Source organism: Corapipo altera, unplaced genomic scaffold (assembly GCF_003945725.1).
Source record: "Corapipo altera isolate COAL_440 unplaced genomic scaffold, ASM394572v1 61129, whole genome shotgun sequence".
NCBI lineage: Eukaryota > Metazoa > Chordata > Aves > Passeriformes > Pipridae > Corapipo > Corapipo altera.
Window position 1 is genome coordinate 1,020,670 of NW_020884955.1, and position 23,159 is coordinate 1,043,828.

General features: G+C 44.7%; 1 protein-coding gene across 2 annotated transcripts in view; it reads left to right on the plus strand.

Moving 5' to 3' along the window:
- CORO2A (coronin 2A) overlaps positions 1–23,159 on the plus strand; it is a 37,156-nt gene that overhangs the window by 6,381 nt on the left and 7,616 nt on the right. Inside the window, exons 1-8 of one of the 2 annotated variants that reach the window (XM_027663714.1) lie at positions 8,376–8,380; positions 8,506–8,706; positions 13,453–13,569; positions 17,757–17,906; positions 18,446–18,625; positions 19,296–19,412; positions 21,625–21,729; positions 22,078–22,174. In XM_027663714.1, coding sequence (XP_027519515.1) covers positions 8,506–8,706; positions 13,453–13,569; positions 17,757–17,906; positions 18,446–18,625; positions 19,296–19,412; positions 21,625–21,729; positions 22,078–22,174 — 967 coding nt within the window. In that variant the 5' untranslated portion in view covers positions 8,376–8,380. Of the gene's footprint in view, positions 1–8,375; positions 8,381–8,505; positions 8,707–13,452; positions 13,570–17,756; positions 17,907–18,445; positions 18,626–19,295; positions 19,413–21,624; positions 21,730–22,077; positions 22,175–23,159 lie in introns of those variants that run through there. The other variant, XM_027663713.1, reaches the window with a different exon arrangement.

Below are 23,159 nucleotides of genomic sequence, written 5' to 3' on the forward strand. Positions count from 1 at the left end.
AAGTTCAACAATGCCAAGTGCCGGGTCCTGCACTTTGGCCACAACAACCCCCTGCAGCGCTACAGGCTGGGCACAGAGTGGCTGGAGAGCAGCCAGGCAGAAAGAGACATGGGAGTCTGGATTGACAGGAAGCTGAACATGAGCCAGAGTGTGTCCAGGTGGCCAAGAAGGCCAATGGCACCCTGGCCTGGATCAGGAACAGTGTGGCCAGCAGGACCAGGAAAGTGATTCTTCCCCTGTACTCAGTGCTGGTGAGGCCACACCTCAAGTGCTGTGTCCAGCTCTGGGCCTCTCAGTTCAGGAAGGATATTGAGGGGCTGGAGCAGGTCCACAGAAGAGCAACAAGGCTGGTGAAGGGACTGGAGCACAAGTCCTGTGAGGAGAGGCTGAGGGAGCTGGGGTTGTTTAGCCTGGAGAAGAGGAGGCTCAGGGGAGACTTCATCACTCTCTACAACTCCCTGACAGGAGGTTGTAGCCAGATGGGGGTTGGTCTCTTTTCCCAGGCAACTATCAGTAAGACAAGAGGGCAAGGCCTTAAGTTGTGCCGGAGAAGGTTTAAGTTGGATATTAGGAAAAAATTTTTTACAGAAAGAGTAATCAGACATTGGGGGCTGGCCAGGAAGGTGGTGGTCCCTGAAGGTTTTTAAGATGAGACTGGATGTGGCACTTAGTGCCATGGTCTGATAACCACGGTGGGGTTGGATCAAGGGTTGGACTTGATGATCTTGGAGGTCTTTTCCAATCTGGTTGATTCTATGATTCTCTGATTTCAAATGAAACAGATTGTTCTGAAGTAGCTATACCTGATCCAGCTGCTTTGCCTTTGGATGTTAAGAATTGACATTCTGACAGTAAGTACTGCAACTGAAAATTGATTAAAATGGAGATACTGGATGCCTTTCTAAATGGGCTTGTACAGCCAGGATGAGTGGGTGAATAGCCCTGCCACACTCCGGACATAGCAGACTTACTGCACATGAAATTACAATTATTATGTGATTACTCTTTGAGCTCTATGAGTCTGTCTTCTATCCAAATCAGAGCCAGCTGTAGCTCTGTTGTCATAGCTAGGCTTATATCAAATCTGTCTGGGAAATGCCACTGATAGAGATTCGTGCCATTCTCTCTTCCACTCCTGTGGCTGATAGAAAGTTTTACTGCTGCCTAATTGAGAACTTCTTTGATGGAGTTAAAACACATGTCATTTGACTTTTTTGTCTCCACTAGACTATGAAAGCAGATGATTTATTATCCTCCTTGTAGCAACTTTTTCTGTGTTTGAAGCCTACTATCATGGCTTCCCTCCTTCATCTCCACACCAAAGTTTTTGGTATTTCTTAGCAGGTCACACACCTTTGATCACTGGTCCATACAACTCTACACTGAATTCTCCTCTAACTGTCTGGCACCTTCCTCTAGAGCAGTCCCGAGACTTGACATTTTTTGTCTGGTATTCATGTTGCTACTGATGGGAAAGTACAGCATCATCCTCTCTGCACACTTGTTCTGTATCATTTCAGTCCTGGAAATACAGACAACTCACACCACAATTTAGTATTTCAGCATGAAGGCAGTTTGCCTCACTCCTTGCTTGTATTTTCGGAACAGAGAATATGCCTAGAAGGAAAGAAAATACACACAGAACATCCAGGTTGGAAAGTTATGAGATTGTTCAGCCTTTCCCCTTGCATAAAGTCACTGGAAAATTGTCTCCAACACTAAGCCCATTGTTGAATCAGGTGGATGGATCTTGTCTCCAAAAGAGTCAGACGTGCTGAGCCCTTGGTTTCATTTGGCATATGGGAGCCATATGCATATGGTGGCTGATTATCCTGCTCTGTGCAGGGAATTAGGAAATGAGTGACCTTCCTGGCAGTCAGGAGCAGAATGCATGAAGGTCCTGGCTCCCAGGTCTTCTGTTGTCATTATAGCTGAAGATGTGCATGTCTGTTCACAGGGGAATGAGGCAAGGTCTGCATCATAGCTACTTCTCCTTTGCTGGAGTGACACCGTCACGCTGCCTGGCTGTGGTTCCCTGATGAGCTGACTGGGGACCTCATCGCTGCCAAACACACTCCAGTTCCCTCTCCTTCCAGATGTGATGTGACCCGCCCCACATTTGTGCTCTGTTTAACCCACATCAGATACTTTCTATGATCTGATTCTGCTCAAGTGCTTTACTTTGGTTTTTGGTTGGGTTTTGAGATTGGTTGTTGTTGGGTTTTTTTGTTTGTGTTTTCTTAATTTCCATGCTCCCCCCAAGTTAAATTTTGGCTCTGAGGAAGACAAAGCATGGATGGGACTGAAGGTGCCAGACCACAAGTAGTGCAAGAGTGTGTGCTGGAGAGATCAGCTCCTAGCAGTGGTGTGGAGCCGCACCCAAGAACTAGTATTTGTAGGAAATAAGGTCCCATCAATCTTCTGTCAGGCCTTCCCCAGGATATAAGGAAAATAACTTCCTGGTCTGCTTCTGGCACTACCAGGGATATAAAAAATACTAAGGATTTCAAAGATGGTAGAAGGCAGAATAAAGTACTGCCAAAGTTTTGAGTTTTTGGACTATTAGGTCTGACCTTGCTGCTGTGACTCTTACAGAGTACTGTGCACCAGTGTAGAAGGTGCTCTCAGTTCAGTCTAGATTAGGCTACCATATGTCTGGGTTTCCTCAAATATATTTCATTTTTTCCATGTGTTTATTTTGTCCACGACCAAGATAAATTAATCCAGAATTCACAAATGTCATGCGTGGTGCAGGCAAATCCAAAATCCTAGGGTAAGTGGGATGCGATAGGGCAAACGGGAACATGCTGGCCTGTGGTGAAGCACATGTTCAGTCAGTTGGACTTGCATATGCCTGTTTGTTTCTGTCGGACATTTCCTAGAGAGTAGTAAATATGCCGCAGCATGGCTCTCCCAATACTGCTCCTGAGTGCTGCAGACTTCCCTAGACTTCACAACCCTTATAGGAGCTCACTCCTTTGGCAAGAGCTGAGACCTTTGCACTCATGTTTCGGAGATGAGTCACGAAAACCTAACTCTTCATAAACAGCCTCGTAAAAGAGTGAGAGGTAAAGCAGAGCAAAGTCCCTTCAGTGCTACTGCATCATATTTCCGAAGGCAAGTGGTGGAACTGGCTTCTCCATCTTTAACTGCCTGCTCTTTAGAGGTCATACAAGTGTTTCAACATTCATGTCTGGTAAGCATGAAAGAGCTGAGTAGGCTGTGCTTGAGTATATCAAAGTACCCCACTGGTTTTCCAGGCACCTTTTCAGATGCCAGAAAGATTTCCACCTTTTTTGAGCACTGGGCTGAGAATTGCTACAGCTTTGCTTTTTTGTCTTAAAATTTCAGATCCAACTGCTGAGCCAAGGACAATATGATTGTCTTAAAAACAAAAAAAAAAGAAAAAAGAAAAAAGAAAAAAGAGAAATGAAGTGTGGCAAATGAATCCAAGTGGAGACAGTCTTTGTCCAGGCAGAGCTAACTTGTAATTTTACTACCTCATATATGTACAGATTCTGAGTCCAAGCTATCAAGCCAGGCCAGATGTTTCTTATCCCTCTGCCTTCAGCTCTAGGGAGGATTTTGCAGCTAGCAAAATGTGGCCCATGGAGTCAGCTCTGATGATGCTGTGGCCCCCCACTGCCCCCTTCCCCCAGCAGTGAGAGACCCTGTTTCTGAACATTGGGCTGATAGGCAAGGACAGGGCATGGAAAGGGTGAGATGAACATGGAAATGTGTCAGTGTGGCATGGCTTTGACGAGCTAATCTGATGTGAAATTAGCTGAAGTGGAGTGTGGGGGTAATCTGGGAGCCTGAAGGCCCCAGGAGGTGGAGGAGGTGGGGGCTGCTCTGCTGCAGGACTCACTCAGGATGGGAGACGCTTCAAGGTGGCCTTAGCTCCAAGAGTGAATGGTCGGAAACACTGCAGGTGGCCTGCTCACTGCCAGGAAACTGCTTTGTATCTGTGAGGAAGCTCATTGAGCCACTGACGATTTCAGGAGTGGAGAATAAAAGAAGAGTGACCAGTTATTGCTGCCTGGTACAGAAATGCAGCAGATAACATTATGTTGTTCTTCTGAAACAGGCACTCAGAGCTACTCAGGCACAGCTCTGTAGAGAAGCTCAATCCAGCTTTTCCCACCTTCTCTGTCTGGGCTGCTGCTTGGCTCTTCCTGTGTCTCACTGCGGCTGTGTTTGGAAGTGGCATCCTTCACTTTTGCGCTGCAGACCTGCCATGGCACTTTAGGCCACACTGGAGCTTCTTCTGGGAGCAGGAGATATATCAGAAACCGGTATCTCCTTGCTCTCATGAGCTGAGGAGACCAAAGAGCATTCAGAGCTGCCTTCTCTGACACTTTTTTCCCAGCTGCACCAGCACAGGTTCTTTGAGCACTGAATGGGAGATACTGTCAAAACTGTTCTTCTCCCTCTTGCCTGGCCATAAGCATTTCTTGCCCAGCTCTGCAAAAAGCTGCTTGTGGTGCTCTCTGCTCTCCTTGTTGAGAAGAAGGAGCAGAGATGCCTCTCTTCCATCTGGTCAGTTCTCCTCTTCCATCTTCATCCCTGGAGTGTGGACAATGGCACTCAGTCAGATTGTTTCTCCCAGGTACTCATATGGCATCGCGTCTAACACCATGAAGAGCGGAGGATAGTCGAGATTGTTGCAGTACCAGATAAGGAATGAATAAACCAACCTCTTCCTTAGAGGAAGGCAGAGGGAAGAGGAGGAAAAGAAGTGAGTGGAAAACCTGCTTTAACAAAAAACAAGGAAGAGACTTGTAGCTGTAGACTTGAGGCCCCCTCTGTCCTACTATGCAAGCACAGGAGCTGATCAAAGGGGCTGGGCCAGGACTGCTGATAGAAGAGGGCTGCCAGTGGCCTGTGACTGGTTACTACATTGTCCTGACAGCAGTGGAAGAGGAGATTTGGGCAAGCTAAATGAAGGCAGACTGCACTGGGGCCCTACTTGGGGGGTAAATGTTTCTGTAGTCCTTTTAGTACCTATACACTCACCCATGCATTTTGTACAGGGCCTGCATTTATACATTTGATGTGTTGAAGCTCTGATGGAGAACTTCTAGGTATGGTGACCTCTTTCCTTTGCAACGATATTCTTGTAGACACCACAGCTTGCCCTGTCTAATAGTTGAGATCTGTGAGAGCCCTGGCCACGCTGTTTTTATTAAGAGCTGGCTGGAAATTTGTCTCTTGCTGAGGAACCACATCTTGTCTGCTGCACTGGTGGGCAGTGCACACAGGGGCTTATTTTACTTAGTGAAGATGTGAGGTTTTTCAGTTGTAAATGGTAAGGTTTTGGTATGGTTTGGTGGCACAGTGCCCTTGATTTTCTCCAGTTCAGCTTCTTGTTCAGAGCAGGACTATTATGAATAATCATAATAGTCTGATCAAGGAGGATGTGGCTTTGTCTAACCAAGTCATGAAAGGAGTTTCAGGGAGGGAGACTTATGACCATTTGAGCAACCTCTAATGTAGGACACTCCTCCACACTCCTTCCAAACAAGATTTTCCTATGTCTGTATGCCTACTTTATTTGGGATCAGCATCTCCCACTGTACCAGAAGCCTGGTCAGGCTCTTTTTCACCATATTTTTTGCAAGACCATATTATTCTCACCATATTTATCCTATTTTCTTAAGGAGCTCTTTGTTGTGTCTGCAATAGCATCAAGAGGGACATTGTTCTACTCTGATTATTCTTTCTAGTTTTATAATATTCCCACTCATATCTTGCCCTCCTGTCCAAATGGTATTGTAGGTGCTTGAAGTTCTTTCCTGTGGTAGCTGAACTTGAATTCTGCAGGCCGAGATAGGAGAGAGCTGTCTTTCCTAAGCACTGTCCAAACCATTTAACTCCTTTTATTTCCTTTATTCCTTATTCACCATTAACCTTTTACTGGCAGTCTGCATGGGATGTCAGTATCTTGCTGTGTGTTCCTGCTCTCAGTAGGAAAGGTATTGCAGTAATTGCTCCTGTGTGCTTGGTTACTCCTTGCTGCAGAAGAGCCTTGAACCTTCAGACCACACACTCTATCCCAACTCAAGAGCAGTTTAGCTAGAAGTTCCTTACAGCCTGGTAAGGCAATTAATTTCCTTTAATAAATGTAATGTTCTTGCTGTAAGAACTTACTGCTGCATCCAGACAATACACTGATTTTTTTCCCCCTGGTGTGAGTAAGCCTAACTTCTAAAGCTGTAAGGAGTGTGAAGTGTGAGAACACTGCACCCCTGGGGATGTTTGGGGAGCTAGCCAGTTGCATATAATCTCAACTTGCTTTCTACCTGTGAACATCCCGTCTTCCAAGATTAGCTTTCAGGATTGCTGCTTTCTTTTTCAAATAACTTCCATTTCTATGTTTTGGTTTGGGGTAGGTACTTCTCACTGTATCAAAGATCCTTTGCACCTAATGTTTTCTGCAGAAGAAATTTAATCAGCTAAGAATATGGAAAAATGCAGAGTTAACATACATAAAACATGCCAAGGTGAAAGAGAGCAATAAATATGACTGTGAAAGCAACTGGTGATCTGCCAGGACTGATTTTTTTACAGGCATTTGCTTTGTCCAAGGTGGGATTGGTTCTGAGCTGTGTCAGTGGCTTGGGAGGAGGCAGGAAATAGGAAAGAACTTGTGTCCTAATACTGTTCACAACCCAAATCTTCTAGTGTGACACACTATGTATGCTTTGTGTATTGAGGGGTGCTTGTAGAGCTCAAGAAATACATTTTCTTAGTCTTTATTAGTCATCCCAGGAGGATGCAATACCATGCCAGCAACAAAGACATTTTAGTTTAGAATTGCTTGTTAGGTGATGATGTACTTGACTCCCTGCCCTTGAGTGCATTTGTGCTTCCCTTCAGCCACTTGCCCATATGAGCGAGTGGTCTAAGCCTTGCTGTAACTCAAAAGCTGCTTGGTTGGGTTCTCTTGTCAAACTGGAGTATCACTGATCCAGCATCACTGATAATACCATTCAGCAAATGTACATTAAAGAGATCTATATAGGGCAAAACCATGCCCTCTCCCAGTCTTTGCCCATACTCCCAGATGATTTTGTGGGGCACTCTTTCACCCATAACTTTCTTGCCTGATCTGCACTTTTTTTTCTTTGAGCAATAGAATCTTACTCACCTTCACCATGTGCCTTTTACTGGGTAAATCTTGTGGAAAGAGCAGGATTTAATAGTCTTAATTGCCTTTTCTGACCAACACTGGTAATTTTCTATTTGAAAATAGCAGGTTGAGGGATATAATTCTCCCCATCTGCTCTACTCTCATGAGACCCCACCTGGAATACACTTCTGGTGTCCCCAGCATAAGAAGGACATGAAACTGTTGGAGCAAGTCCAGAGGAGGGCCACAAAGTTCATAAGGGGACTAGAAGACAGGCTGAGAAAGCTGAGGCTGTTCAGGTTGGAGAAGATGTTGCATGGAGCTCCCATAGCAGCCTTCCAGTAAATGAAGGAGGCCTACAAGAAAGCTGCTGGAGAGGGACTCTTTGTCAGGAACTGTAGTGACAGGACAAGGAGTAATGGGTTCAAACTGAAAGAGGGGAAACTTAGTTTAGATTCTAGGAAGAAATTCTTTACTAAGAGGGTGGTGAGACACTGGAACAGGCTATCCAGGGAAGTTGTGGATGCCCCAACCCTGGCAGTGTTCAAATCCAGGTTGGATAAGTTCTTGAGCAACCTGGTCTAGTGGGAGGTGTCCCTGCACATGGCAAGGGGGATGGAACTAGGTGATAATTAAGGTCCCTTCCAACCCATGATTCTGTGATTGGATGAAATCAGTTACATTAGTTTCTTTAAGCTTCACTGCTCTCTGTGGTTAGGGGTTCTTGTGTTTAGCATGCTTCATATGTCTCATCTAAACACCATTTAAAATGCTGTTTGTCAGAGGGCTGTAGCACAGTTATAAACCAGACATACAGAACATAATTGTCAGTAGGGAAAACAACAGATGACTGTAACTACTTCTATGATCTGTCAAACTTATTTTTTCTGATTGTGTGAGCAAAATTTAGGCTAATTTTTGGTTCTAAAACACCTGAGGGCTAAACAAAGACTTGTTCACTCACCATCTTCCAGGCTTTTCTCATGCAAGATCTTGTATCTTTCATGCTTTCTGAGCTCTGTGCTGCCAGGATTCATCTCCTCTTAAACTTGCTGTCATCTGGACCTGCCCCAGTAATAGGGACTGCTGGGCATACACAGCCCAGCTGGCTGGTGATGGTGAGAGCTGTCATTTCTTCCCTGTGCCCTCCTCTCTCCATCAGAGATGTGCAACAGTGTGCAGAGACAGGGTATGCCAAAGGGATGAAGACCAGAAGAGAAAGCTCTGTCTGCCACTTGCTGGCTGAAGGTTGGTGTGAGCAGCCCAAAAGGTGGAGAGTGAGTCTGTGGTGGGGAGAGGGGAGTAGGGGTCTGTGAGCCTTGCCAGGCTGGCCAGTCCTCACATCACAGGGCATTGTGTTTCTCCCCTTTCAGATGTCGTGGCATCCACGGTACCGCAGCTCTAAGTTCCGCAACGTGTATGGCAAAGCTGCCAGCAAGGAGAAGTGCTACGACTGCGTGCCCATCACCCACAGTGTCCATGACAACCACTTCTGCGCCGTGAACCCCAACTTCATTGCCGTGGTCACTGAGTGCGTGGGCGGTGGTGCCTTCCTCGTCATTCCCATCAAGCAGGTGAGCTCTGCCAGGGCGAGCTGGCTTTCAAGAGCACATCAAGAGGCTGGAGGAGGGACAGGCTTTCTAGGGATCTAGATCGCAGAGGATATTCAGTTAATGCTGCTGCCAGAATTGAAAAGTGATGGAAGAGGCGCTAGTTGCCCTGGCAGGTGATTCCTGGGATGTGTGTACTTACATGTCTTTCATTGCTGCTTGCAGATTTTCGACACCTTGCTGCATTTCATAACTCATTTGCGTTTCTTGTATAATAAGCAGGAACTAAGCTGTTTAGATGTTTGTGTCCTGGGAGAAACAGCACATTAAAAAGTTTTTAGTGAATGCAGAGAGCAAAACCAGAAAGGTGCTTTAGTGGCACGACTTCAGCTGTGACCAAAGGAGAATATGCTATGTTTTGATTTACCTTCTTTGTAAAAGAATGGAGACACAGTTATCAGGCAATGAAGCTCTTAAGCTTCAAGCATTGATGCTGTAAAAACCTCCCTTTCAGAAACAAATCCCAGCTTTGTGAGTTTTTATGACTTAGGATCTGCTGAGAGGGAGAAGTTGGCCATCTGATGTTTATTGCTTCAGAATAATTAAGCATACACTAATGTGGATTAGTTTCAATATGAGATTATGATCTCTCTGGAATCAGGACAGAACAGATGAAAGGCAAAAGTTCAGCCTTTAATTAAAAGTTAATTGATGGTGTTATTGCAATGCCACTTTTTCAATATATATTTGCTAAGGATGAAAGTGAACTGGCTATGCTTGAAGAACCTAGCACAGTTCCTGGCCCTTCTGGACTTTGTTTATTCATTCCTTCAATGCTGGTGCTGTTCAGAGATGTCCTAGAATTAACCACTACCCTGTTTTTCTTGACTGAGTCACTTCTGCCCCCTCGACCATGGTCTATTGAGGCTGAGGAACTTGTCTTTATCACAGAAATGCATCTATAAGCAGACAGCTGTTGACTGTGGATGTGGGGTGGGACCAAGCCCTCAAAGTGTTGGCAAAGGTGCTTGCACTGCTTACTATTAATTCTTCTGTCTTCTCACCTCTTCTCAGCTTGGCTAGTCTTCAGTAGTAATTTTTCCTTTCTTGCATCTGCTCAAATACTACTGAAATATTGGATGCAGGAATCAAAGGCATGGTAGAACTGAAAGATACAGAAAAGGATAATTAAAGTATGTCAGTGAAAATGTGAAGGTGCTTTCATGTGAGGAAAGACTTTGTAGGTTAGGCCTCAGTTAGTCTGGGAAGAAAGGCAAATGAGGGAGGTATATAAAATTGTGAAGAGGTTGGGGAAGTTTAAGGAGTGATTCTTCTTGATTTGTTTGGTGAAGGGGATTCTGGAGACCAGGGAGCAGACCGTTAGCAACAAACATAAATGCTGCTGCAGTTCAGATGTGGAGCTCAATGTTGTGGATGCTGATGAGCCTGGAAGAATTAAGGGGTTCAAAACAGAGTTATGGAAAGGAGTCAGTCTCTTGAGGTTGACGTTTGGTGATGGATCAGGGAAATGATGTGCTTAACGGAGCCATATTCTAAAACCTGTTCCTGACCCATGTTGGGGAGGAAAGCATCCTCAGCCACCCACAGAAAAGGGCTCCCTGAACTGGGACCTGTGATACCAGTTACTTTTTTTGTATGATAAACTGGTGCCATCTGGTGCAAAGCAGCAGCTTTTAACTTGTGCTTCTCGTGAGGTTCTTTCTGTGAGTGCCACCTTCTGCGACGTGACCCATGCAGACAGCACCGTGGGCATTTGGCTTGGGCCCTTGGCTGCCAGGACACCAAAGCCAACCTGTTCTGGAGACATATGTCTGGGACAGTATTGACTGTGACTGCAGTTACTTTTGACTGGATTCACAGGAAACAGGCACATCCCAAGCACGCCATAGTATGGAGGAAAATCCCAAGAGCCAGGACGTCACACATTTAGTCAAAGCAGGAAATGGTAGCCAGGACAGGGAAGGCTGCACTTTCTGGGGAGGTTGAACAACCTGTTTAGGGAGCTGCTCTTATCCCTGCAAGGCTTTTTTATTTCATTCTGCATGTGCTGCTACTGGAGGGGCTGCCTGCCTAAGGATCTGCTTGAATGAAGGCTCGGCTTTGCTCTGTTTAACTGTGCCTTCTTGTTTGTTTGTTGTGCTGTTCTCCTGCTGAGTCATGGATTCCAAGCTCTCTCATCTCTCTTTGAATAAATACCACTTCTTGCCTTCTGCACCGTTCTTCCTTTCTGAGAGCTTGGAGGTGAGGTAAGGTTGGGAACAGCAGAGCTTATGTAGAGAATGAGTTCTTTGCTGGAGATACCCTCCTTTCAGGAGGCCTTTGCATTCCATGGGAAGAGAAATTAATTGCACATTTGCCATGACTTTGAAAATGGCCTGTTGCAGGATGTGTCAGGTACGTCCTGGTGAATATGTTCCACTGAAGCCAGCGGGGTGGAATGGCAGCACATCTCCCCAGGGAGGGAAGCGGCTGTGGCCACAGGTGCCCGGAACAAACTGAGTGACTGTAAATCTTAAAAGTCCGAGGAGGCACAAGCTGAGTGACTGTAACTGGGATATGAGATGTTTTCCCACAGTGTGGCCTGGGTGTAGATTGGTGTCTGACACAGATGAGCTGGGGAGATGCATGCAGAGTATGCCGAAGCAGGATCTTGACTCAGAGGGGAATTCTGTGGCCTTTCTTTGAAAGATGAAGGTCTGCCTTTTTCCTTCTCACTAGCTTAACGGTTGCACATTTTCCCAACACTGCTACCCCACTCCATATCACTCCCTCAAAATTCTGTTAGGTTTTTTTAGACTTCCCTCAGGGTAGGCCTTCATTCTGTTTAAGAACATCTGCACTCTGGCCTGGACAAGAAGACACCACGCAGGCACAGTGACCTTCAAACCCAGGACTGGATGTGCTGTGATGAAGAGGAGGATGAGGAAGAGGGGGTCCCAGAACCCCCTGCCTCGATTTCCCGAGGGGCTTGCCGGGGGGAGGTGGTAGGAGGTAGATAAATCTGGGATTGGATGGGTTAACACCTTAAACTGTAGAATGTCAATATGTATTCCTGTGGGCCTCAGGCCTGAAATTAGAGGACCTACCCTCTTTATCTTATACACTAAGCTGGCTCGGAGTCCTGTTTTTCTGTGGTCTCTTAAGGCAACAAACTTGGTTGAGGCTGCATCTGTCTCTTCCTTTGCAGCATAAAGCAGTAAGAGAGCCTTGCAGGATGAGTCAGGCAGAATGGGCTTAGGGCAGCCTGGGAGTCTCCCAAATGGAGTGGGGAGCAGACAAGGAGCCAGCTTTGGGAGGGGTCAGAGTTCTCTTAAAGATCAAGGGATCCCTGTGGATCTGGCTGTCCAGCCCTATTAGTTGTCAGCTTGAAACCAAGCTCTGAAGCCTACAAAAGGGCACTGTGGGTGGGGGAACACTGCTTATTAAAGGCCTTTTATCTCTCTTCTGCCTTCCCAAATCTCTCTGCATTGTTGCTGTTCTAAAAGAGAATTGTTTTAGACTGTAGTCTAAAAAAGCAGTCTTTTACATTTCAAAGCCCTCTGGATGTTCAGTTTAAAGCAGGTTAGTCCCAGTTTATGCAACAAACTTTCCAGTGAAGCCAGAATAGTTACACATCATGTCCTGTTCTGCATTCAAAATTGCAACCCCCCCAAATTTTCAAAAGCTGGGAAAATTACATCTTATCCACAGCCTGGTTAGGGCCAGCAGTGATTCCCCTCTGCTGTGCACTCCTAAGGCCCACCTCTGGAGAGGTGTAGAGAATACATCAACAGAAGTGTCTGCCTTCTAGGAGATCACACATTTGCAATCATTTTGGTTTATGATTCTTCCAGGTGGGAAGCAGTAAGCAGGTGAGCATCACCAGCTTGCCATCATGTCTCTCTGCTTAGATGACTGACTTTTGCTTGTGAAGAGATGCCTGAGATGCAAGGTGGGTCATGGAGCTCCCCACACTTCTTCTGCTCCTGACAGGGAGAAACAAGTGGTGCTTGAATGTTAAGAAATCCCTGCACCTCTCCTAGCATATAAGTATTCAGACTTGACTTTCTAGCAGAGACCGTTCCTGCAGTGTGGGTTTATCCAGCGCAACACAGCCCCCATGTGGCACAAGGCCCTCAATACTCCTTAGGGCACTTAGCAGGATTTTTACCAGCGCAGATCCACCTGAACATGGTGGTTTTTTTTTTTTTTTTTTTTTTTTTTTGAGAGTCCAAAATTCTGATTTGTTCTGGTGAATGACTGGATTTGAACACCAGCAGAGAGAAATAGATAGCTTTTTGAAAGAAAAAGCTCCATTTGAAATTTCTGTCACAAATATGAGGCTAAAAATCAAAGCTAAAAATTTTTTTCCTGCTCATAAGAAATGTCTTCTGAAGGAGATTCTGATGTCGTTTGTCTCCCCCTCACAAGATCTTCAGATGTTTCTCCTCCAAGGTTTTATTTTGGTGTCTGAACCTAATAGTGTTTTCTAATGTGCGTGTATGCATGCATAGAGATTTCTTGACAGTAGCATGTACTTAGGAAGGCCTGAGCACTCTTTCCTTTCTTTATTGTGGTATCATCAAGGCTTGACTAGCAGGGACAGAAAAAACGATTCTCAACAGACAAAGAGCACTCAGGGTATTTGGAGCATAACAAGCAGAAACAAGTTTCTTGCTGGAGCTGCCTTGGATCTTCCTCGGATCTTCCTCGAAAATGTCTGGTAATTCCATGGCTCACCTCAGGTTTGATTATATTTTTTTCTTCCAGACAGGCAAGCTTGACCCACATTATCCCAAAGTATGTGGGCACAAAGGAAATGTTCTGGACATCAAATGGAACCCATTCAATGACTTTGTAATAGCTTCATGTTCAGAAGATAGCACAGTAAGTTTACCACCTTCTGCTCTGCATTACTACCTGGCTAATGTGCTTCTTGGGAGAACAAGTTAAAAACAAACCAAAAGGTCCATGGATGAGATGTGAAAGCATATATATAGTTATTTAAGAAATCAGGTAAGAGTAAGATTCCTTTTTTCTCTTGAGTTCAGAGCTGTGTGATCCCTTCCAGATGATACACCAAATCAATGTAATAAGGAAGATCTTTTGTGGGGGCTTGTTCTTATGTGTTTGCATAAGAAAAACAGAATATGAATTTAAAATGGAATGACTATTCAAGTTTCATTGCAATGAAACTCTGTCTTTACTTTGGAATAAAAGCTGTTCCATAATCTGGAACACCTATTTCAGATTAATTCCCTGCAGAACAAATTTGAGTTTATTCCTGCACTCAGTTATTCTGTAAAATCATGCTTTTGCTGAAGTTAGTATGATTAAGATGCAGTCATACATAGGAATGGAAATATTCAATTTGTGTTTGTAAGGGGCAGTTTAGCCCATATCTACCCACTGAAAGGTTGCTTTCACGGGGTCTTGTCAAAAGTGTGATGTTGACTTCTGTGATAGTGAGGACCTCTGCCTAACTACTGTGTGTTCTACTGTGTGTTTTTCCAGAGATCCCATATGTGTTTTCTCCCACTGGGTATGTTCACACTTTGTCACACAGCATCAGGGAGATTTCTCCTGCCATTTCCTCAAGTGCTGGCTTGGTTCACATCCTCTGCCATCTTAGTTCTGACAAAAAGTCACTCTTGAATCTAGGCTTTTTGTATTGTCTTTTCTGTTTTGTGACTTGCCTTTGCTTGTTTGGATACTTTGGTGTTCTTTGAAGGCTTCTTTCAGTTTCTGGACTAATAGCAAAGATTTTATTTTGTGTTACAGACTGTATGCCAGCTTTTCCTGCTGTCTCAGGCAGCATGGCCCATCATGGCTTACTTCTGGAAGCAAAGCACCACCTTGGCCTCTCTTTTGAGCTTCATATGAGGAATGAACACAAGCTTCAAAACATCCTGCTGCAGTTACAGAATCACAGAATCACAGAACCATTTGTGTTGAAAGGGAGGTTGGGTGGTCTCTACCCCCACCTCCTGCACAGGTCTGTGAAGCTGAGTCTTGAAAATCTCCAAGAATGGAGATTTCAGCATCTCTCTAGGCAGCTGCTCCCATGGGGAATCTTTTTCCTTATATGCAGTGTAGTTAATGACTGTTGTATCCTGTCCTCCTACCCTGCACTTCAAGACAGGGCCAGGCTCTATTTTCTCAGTAGTCTTATTGAGTATTGAAGGCTTGTATTAGTTTGCCCTGAAGCTGCCTCTTCTCTGGGCTGAATAAGCCCATCTCCCTCAGCTTCTCCTCACAGAGCAAGTGCTGCAGACTCCTGAGCATCCTGGTGGCCTCCACTGGACTCACAAGTTTATCAGCATCCTTCTTGCACTGGGAGGTGCAAAACTGGATGCAATATCCCAATCATTCTTTAATAATTGCTGAGTAAAGGGGAAGATCACTTCCCTTGATCTTGTGGCTATATTTCCGTTGTTCCAGACCAGGATGTTGCCAGCTTTCCTCCCTGATGTGGCATACTGCTGAGTCATTCTATCGCCCACTGGGACCCAGGGTCTGTGCACAAGACTGCTCTGTGACAGCTTTCCTTTCCAGTTTCCTACTGAAACTTAACACTGGATCATTCTTCAGACTAAAGAATGAAAACACTGAGCTTGTCACTGGTCTCAGAACCAAAAGTTTTTCTAAGAAGTCTGTTTGTTTGTAACTGTACTTGGCTTTTTGTTATTACTCTCCCATCATCAGGAACCACAAAGTGGTATCTTAGGAGTCCCCTGCACAGTGACACAGTGTAGAGATACCTCTTCCCTCCCTGCTAAGTAGCGAGGACGTCAGGCTGTGTTTCTTAGTGTGACTGTCTTTCCTGTTACCTGGTAACTCAACCTGTGGAAGTCACTTAGTCCAGGCCTGGTTCAAAGAAGGCCAGTTAAATTGGGATGCTCCAAGCCTTGTTCAGATGAGTTGAGAAGATTTCTAAGGCTACAGATCCCATATCTTCACTAGGTCCTTCTTCCAGCTGTTGAGTACCCTTCAGGGAAAAGTAGGACGCATTTGATCTCCAGTGATTGCCATATTGCCATAAGGACATTAGAACCAAAGCCTTCCTTGCAATCTGTTGTTAAAGGCCTGGTGCTCTCTTCCATCTCTGAACATTAGCATAAGCCACTGTTCTGGCTTATGTGCAAGGATGCATCTAATTGCTTACTGGGCTGGGTCTGCCTCAAATGTTTGAGGAAGGCCACAAGCTTCTGCAAAGATGATGGAAATTTCCCTATGCCCACATTCCTCAGAGGTTTCTTGACCATTAACTAGCCTTTCTGGAGCTTGCCTTGGTGATATTACAGCTGTCTTTTGTGATGCATAGCTGGAGCTTGTAGAGTGGTACTTTTGGGCATGAGAGGGAATGGATAGTCTCCATGAACACTGAGTGCCCTTTTCAATCTGCACTGCTGCAGACTTAGGGCTGAAGCCAATGCAAATGGCCAGGGGCTGAGAGTTTGAGCTCATCCTCTTACCCCTTCTGTTCTTTTTGGCAAATCATCAGGCATGTATGAATTCAGCTTGCTGAAGATCTTCTGCCCTTTCTTTAGAGGGGCAAATCTGTGCCTTTTACTTTATTTCATCAGGTTTTCTTCAAGATGTAGAAGGGCAGACAGCTTGTGGATTGTTCATGCTTAGTCTGCAGGCCTGAGTCCAAGACCTGCTTCTTCTGCACGTTAAAGAACTGGTAATTTCTGCCACTTGATGCATCCTGAGATTCCAGCCAGAGGCTTTTCTCTGCTTTTATCACCTGCCATTTCATTGCATGAGGAGTGAATGGCTCATTCTAGGCAGTTCTTCTCAGCATGAACACAATCTATTTTTCTCTTTCCTACTTTCTGAGCCACATTCCTTTAAGTGATAACTGTTGAAGCTGTAAAGTGTGATGTTTTCTCTAGCTGCTGTGGAAGTTCATGTGGAGACTACTGGACCCTACAGTCCTTAGGTTTCTGATGGGCCTGATTCTTCAGTGGAATAAACACTGGTGAGAAGAGTGCTTATGATGTTTCCTAGCAGGTCCCAGAATTTGTGCCTCTTCTTATTTGAGATGAGTAATCCTCATCAGCTGAACAGTGGGAGACTTGGCAGGTGTGGCTAATTTCCATGAACTATGCTTTAAAGAGTATTTCCCTTTTGTTCCAGGCTAAGAGCCAGAAAAATTATGACAAGCACAGACATTTTTGTTGAGCCAAAGGATCTATTAACATACTAAATATTGGTATTTCTAGAGTTTGTGTGAGACTCATTTTACCTGCATAGGTTCAGCTGCTGTTGCAGGTTTCCTCTATCATCTTCCTCCACCACAGGAGAACAGATCATTTTTGTCTTTTTGTAGGATCTTTCTAGAAGATCACAGGTAGACCTGTTGTTATGAGACAACACACTCCCAGTGTTGAGTGACTACAGCATGGTGTTGCCCAACCTCTCTGCTCAGGGCACCTGTCTTGTGGCCACCTGGTGGTGTTGTGTTCTGTGTACTTTGATAAATGTCTGTGTCATTTGCAAAGCATTCAGCAGTAGCACATTTTGCTGTGGGACAAACATGACTATAGCTGTCATCTGACCAGAGGAGCTCTCAGTTCTTTTACCACGTTGCGCTGAATGGATCCTCAGGACCAGGATGAAGAGGAACCAGAGAACAAGAGGGGATTGAGCTTGAAACAATCACTTCTATACTATCATAGAATCATAGAATTATAATATCTTTTGGGACTCAGATTTGCTTGCTCTTGCTCAAAGTTAGGAGGCAAGGTCTGCAACACCTGCAGTTTACTTCTTCCCCTTAGGAATAACTTTTTCATAATTGTGCTGACAGCTTGGCCAGGTCTAAGGGTTGGATTGCTAAGTTTAAAAAAAACCTGGTAGGACTGCTGGCTAAAGATAGAAGGTAAAGAGGAGTCTTCGGGTCCACAGAAAAGTAAAGATACAAATTTAAAGGACTGGCGTTCAATAAAGCCGGTACCATTGCTATTCACTACAATGGTAACAATAATACCGAGGCAGTAATAGTTATTGCTAAGTTCCAACAGCTCTTTACTCAGGAATCTTACAAACACCCATCCTGTGCCATTCAGGTTAAAATATGGGACATCCCCAACCAGTTGTTAAAAAGAAACATTACCAGTCCGAAGAAAGAACTTCTTGGGCATGCTGGAAGAGTGATCCTCATTGAATGGCACCCCACGGCTGATAACATCCTCTTCAGCTCTGGCTATGACTACAAGGTGGGTCTGTGCTTTGTGGAGCTCTCCTCCTGAGACACCCTGTTTGGCAGAGTGTTTTGAACTTTGTTTTAATTTCAAGCTGTAAGATGATACTAAAGGGTTCAGAAGCTTTCTTTATGGGGAGATTCCATGGCGACCCCAAAGGGAAAAGGGCATTGCTACAAGTTCAAAAGAACTTGCTAACTTTCTTCTGATGAATTTCAGTCTACTCTGCCTTTCTTATTTACTGAATTGAATACAGTATGCAATGCCATGCACTTTTGTTTGGATTTATTGTTGTGCTAGTGCAAATATCTGCACTGATGTTGGCTGTTTTTGTGTAAATAACGTGGTTGCAAAGGAAATTAAAATCTTGGCCATTCAGAGCCAACACTGATATATTGCTGTAAGTATCAGGAATTATTTTAAGTGATGGAGAACAATCACTTATGATGGTAAGACCTATACCTGTGGAGAAAAGAGGAAGAAGTGAATAGAGTGCAAAAAATTATAGTGGGTCAGGCAGGTAAAGGCTGATTTTTTTTGTTCCTTTGCTCCAGATAATGATCTGGAATCTGGATGTCAAGGAAGATGTCATCTCAAAGCCAGTGAAGATTCTTGACGCTCACGCGGATGTGGTCCTCTCCATGTCATTCAACACAGACGGCAGTCTCCTTGCCACAGCCTGCAGGGACAGAAAGATACGTGTAATAGACCCTCGTGCAGGAGCAGTCCTACAAGTAAGTTGGATTCAGAGGTTTGTGGTCCAGCTGATCTCATCTCTTGGAGTGTTTCCTCTCCTGGGTAGATTCATTGTCATAAAAGGTGACCTGCATTGCCCAAGGCAATGGTGCTATTGCCTTCTACTTTCCATGGAACACTCAACTGCCATTGTTGAAAACAGGGCTTTTGCATCTTGCTACCATGTTCCTTGCTCCCTGAGACCCTTCTTGAAGTGCTGCTTTCACAGCTACTTCGAGCAGCCCTATGTGGGACACCTTGGGAGAGCTTGCACAGACAGGTGGACAAATGTACACATGTGTACATTTGCCAGCCTTGTTCTTGTTCTTGTTGCCTGGACTTCGTATCTGTTGGTAAGGGGAAACTGACTGCATTTTGTAGCTATTTGCACAGATTTGTGTACACAGGAAGTTCTGCCTACAACTAATAGGGTCTGCCCTCTTGCAAATATGTCAATCATTAGTTAGGGGAGGTTGATTGGGCTTTTGGGAATGGTCCTGAAGAGTTTAGGCCAGCTTTCTCAGATCCCCCTGGAGTCCTGCTCACCATACTTCAGCCAGGCTGAGCAGATCTTTCAGATGTGAATGAATGAGTGTTGTCATGTAACATGAAATGTAGCTATGCAACAGGTGCTGTTTTACTCATGCAGTGTCCTTTCTCTTCCTATAGGAAGCCAGCTACAAGTCTCACAGAGTCAATAAAGTGTTGTTTCTTGGAAACATGAAAAAGCTGTTCTCTACTGGAACATCTCGGTGGAATAATAGGCAAATTGCTTTATGGGATCAAGTGAGTATGGGACCAACAATCTTAACCACATCAGCTTTGGTTTTCTCTCTTTTGCTGTCACTTTAACTTTTCCACCTGCCAGATACACAAAAATTGAACCATAACAGGAATTCAGAAGTGATCTGTCAAATTCCTAATGGGAGATAGGTCTTACTGCTGAGTTTCTAAAGAAACTTTAAGCATAGAAATCCTCCAGAACAGAGAGTATGTTGTGCCCATATCCTGGTTTTGGCTGGCATAGAGTTAATTTTTTTCTTAGTTGTTGGTACAATTCTGTGTTTGGATTTATTGCTGATAGCACACTGACGTTTTGGGTGTTGCTAAGTAGTGCTTACCCTAAGTCAAAGACTTTTCAGTGTCTGATGCTCTGCCAGTGTGCAGGTGTATGAGAAACCAGAATGAAGGATAACCAGGACAGCTGATCTGAACTGGCCATAGGAATATTCTATACCATAGAATGTCATGCTCAAGGTGGGGAGTTGGCCAGGAGCCATGGATTGCTACTCAGGGACTGGTTGGGCTTTGGTCAGTGAGTGGTGAGTGGTTGCGTTGTGCATCACTTATTTTTCTTGGGTTTAATTCCTCTCTCTCCCCTTTCTTTTCATTACAATTATTGTTATTGTTTTATATTTTGCTTTTTTTCAATTATTGAACTGTTCTTATCTCAACATCGGTTTACCTTTTTCTGATTCTCTTCCTCATCCCACCAAGGGGAAGTGAGCAAGCAGCCGTGTGGTACTTAGACTTAAATTGGGGTTAAACCACAACAGCCCACTAAAGGAAGAAATCATTCAAAAGACCTCTGGGTGGTTCCTGTAGCTCTGACTTAAAGTGGCTCTTAGTGGTCTTACTGGCAAACTGGTCCTGATATTGGAAATAGAAATGAGCTCTAGAGACAGCCTACTCAGATAAAGCCCTCAGTGGAGAAAAATATGTGAAGTGGTTTTGATTTCTGATGGTTCCTGAAGATAGAGTATTGAGGTAGCACTTAAATGGTCACTTCCAAGACATGATCTCCTATGACAGTGGCTGCTAGGCTAATTAAACCCTTCTCTCCTATACCCCCTCACATTCAATGAAAGGTTTTTACTTTGTCAGCATCTCACGTTGTCTCTCTGCATCAACCACCATGCAACACAATCATGTAGTCCTGTCACTCTTTGTACCAGAAAAAGCTGGAGGACCAGGCCTATGATTTGCTGTTTGGCTATGTTTGGACATAGCTTCTTTGCCATATGTGAGAGGTAAAGCACTGTACTGCTGTCTGAAGGCTTTCCACAATACTGAGCAGTGCTGTGACTCATCATGGGTTTCAGTGCTTTCTGCTAGAGGAGCTGGCCACACTTAGTTTAAGAACATAGTGGGAGTCTAGGTATGTGCAGCCTCCTTAGGAACAGACATTGGCACAGGACCTGCCCAGCAGGCATCTTTCTGAGGTCCACATCCACCCATGTCATCATTACATCCAAACAGAAGCTCTGGATTTCTGGAGCCTACAGCTTGGCAATTCTGCAGCACGTAATATGTTTAATCCTATACTAAATACATATTTATGTGAGAATTGGCACACAGTAGCCATGAGACATCAAAGTCTTCCCCATTGGTCCTCTCAAAATTGCTCCCTTCAGCAGTGCAGGGATGGCTTTGTCCAAGACATGCCAGCCCTGAGTAGGCAGTGGTGTGCTATGTCCTACATGGCTTACCTGCCAAAGGGCAGCAGGAGCTTTTGGCCTTGCAAATGGCACCTTCCCACTGTGCAGTGTGGAGACTGCTTGCTGATGTAGACTGCTCTTGTGGTGGGTGGTGCACAACTGTGGAGGTATTGCCTTGACTAGTGGCTTTGGAAGAATATAAGTAAAATACAGTGTGCCATGCAGATGTTCCCTGAAGGCCTCTTTATCTCCCTGGGTCTGGTGGCCCACATGGAGGCAGACAGTGTTTCTTATTGTACATACCCTGAAATGTCCTCAGGTGCCTGAGATGTTTTAGTGGTAGGAACTGATGTTCTGCACTCAGTCAAGGCCTGGGACAGAGCACCCATTTCCTACCCACAGAGTTTTGAAGAAGTCTATGCATGGCCCTCTGCTCAGGGCTGAGGCCGGGGATCATTACAGAGCTGGCTCACGTGCTGCTGGGGCTCAGGTGATGTGTCCTTGACTTGAGGTGACTGACAGGTGATTGCAGCTGACCCTTTTTCCTGTGTCTTGCCCAGAATGACCTTTCTGTGCCTTTACTGGAGGAGGATCTGGATGGCTCCTCGGGACTCCTGTTTCCCGTCTATGACTCTGACACACACATGCTTTATGTGGTGGGAAAGGTAAGTGCTTTACATGTCAGCAAATGCTGACCTGTTTGATTTTGCTCTCAGCCTGTGTTGCATCAGGCTGAAGTCAAAGATGCTCCTGAAGCATCTTAGCCTAAGGACATGGGCAGATGGAAAGGGGCCACAGGGTGCTGTGCATCAGGCCATGTATACCACATTTACTGGTGTATCATGCTTATTGTAGTTAAGTACACTGCAGAGTCCTAACCTTCCCATGTAGGAAACTGAGGGTAAACATTTTGTTCACTGTTGATCCTACATGGCTTCTCAGGCCAGGCATACTTGTCAGACCCTCATGCTGAACAGCACAGTCCAACTGATGTTGATTTTCTTTGCCTTTAGGGTGATGGAAATATACGGTACTATGAGATAAGCCCTGAGAAACCATACCTGAACTACTTGATGGAATATCGTTCTCACTTACCACAGAAGGGAATTGGTGAGTGGCAGCATGCCTAATGTTAGAAGAAGACTGTGACTTTTTTGTTTTAGAGGCTCTCAGAGTCCAGGATTATCCAAAATATCATTTAGAAAAGAAAATGGGTCAGGTTCCTCCACCCAGGTTTACAGGTGCACAACAGTCTGCTTGGCGCAGCTCATGTATATATGGCAGGTGGTGTTACAGGGTCAGAGCTCAGAGGAGTCCCTTCTGACCAGCAGAACATGGGCTGGGCAGCATTACCAGTCACTGTTGCAGCCCCTCTCACATACCTGGTCAAGGTGGAAGGGAGGATAGTCTGGATTTAAAGCTGGAGAATGCTCCTTACCATTTGTGAATCTGCTCCAGATTTTTGGCACTGAACTATACTTACATTATTCCCACCCCGTGATTTCTCTGGTAATAGGTGTTTCACATCCTAAGGCCATCACTCTTTATTGTTTTCCTATCTTCTTCTTTACTGACATTTCCTGTTTAGAAACAGACCTGCTGTGATTAGGTCACCTGTCTTCTGTTGCAGACCCTTGCATACTACTAATTCATGCTACATAATCTGCTTTCAGTCCTCAGCCCTTTCTGGAACCTTCTTGGGTCTACCCTTTAAGTCATATTCTTCTGTACACTGACATGTTTCTAGGATCATTTACCACCCCTCCACACCACCTTGGACGCTCCTGGTCTTACAGAACGTTGGTACAGATATTTGGCAGCACTGGGTTTTGTGCCTGCAGGTCTCCTTCAAAAAAAAAAAAATCGAAAGGAATAAATTATTTAAAACTTAACTGGAAGGATCTCCCATTATTCAGTTTTTATAATCCTTCCAGTGTACAACATCCTGATTTTTTGTTGTCATAGTCTCTTTAAAAATTATTCCATGAAAAGGAAGTGTACAAGTATTTTTAAAAGACCTGGATGAATCGCGTCTACTGCCCTAACCTGCTTTGTCCTGCTGATCAAATATACTGCTCAGGCTATTGCACAAAAT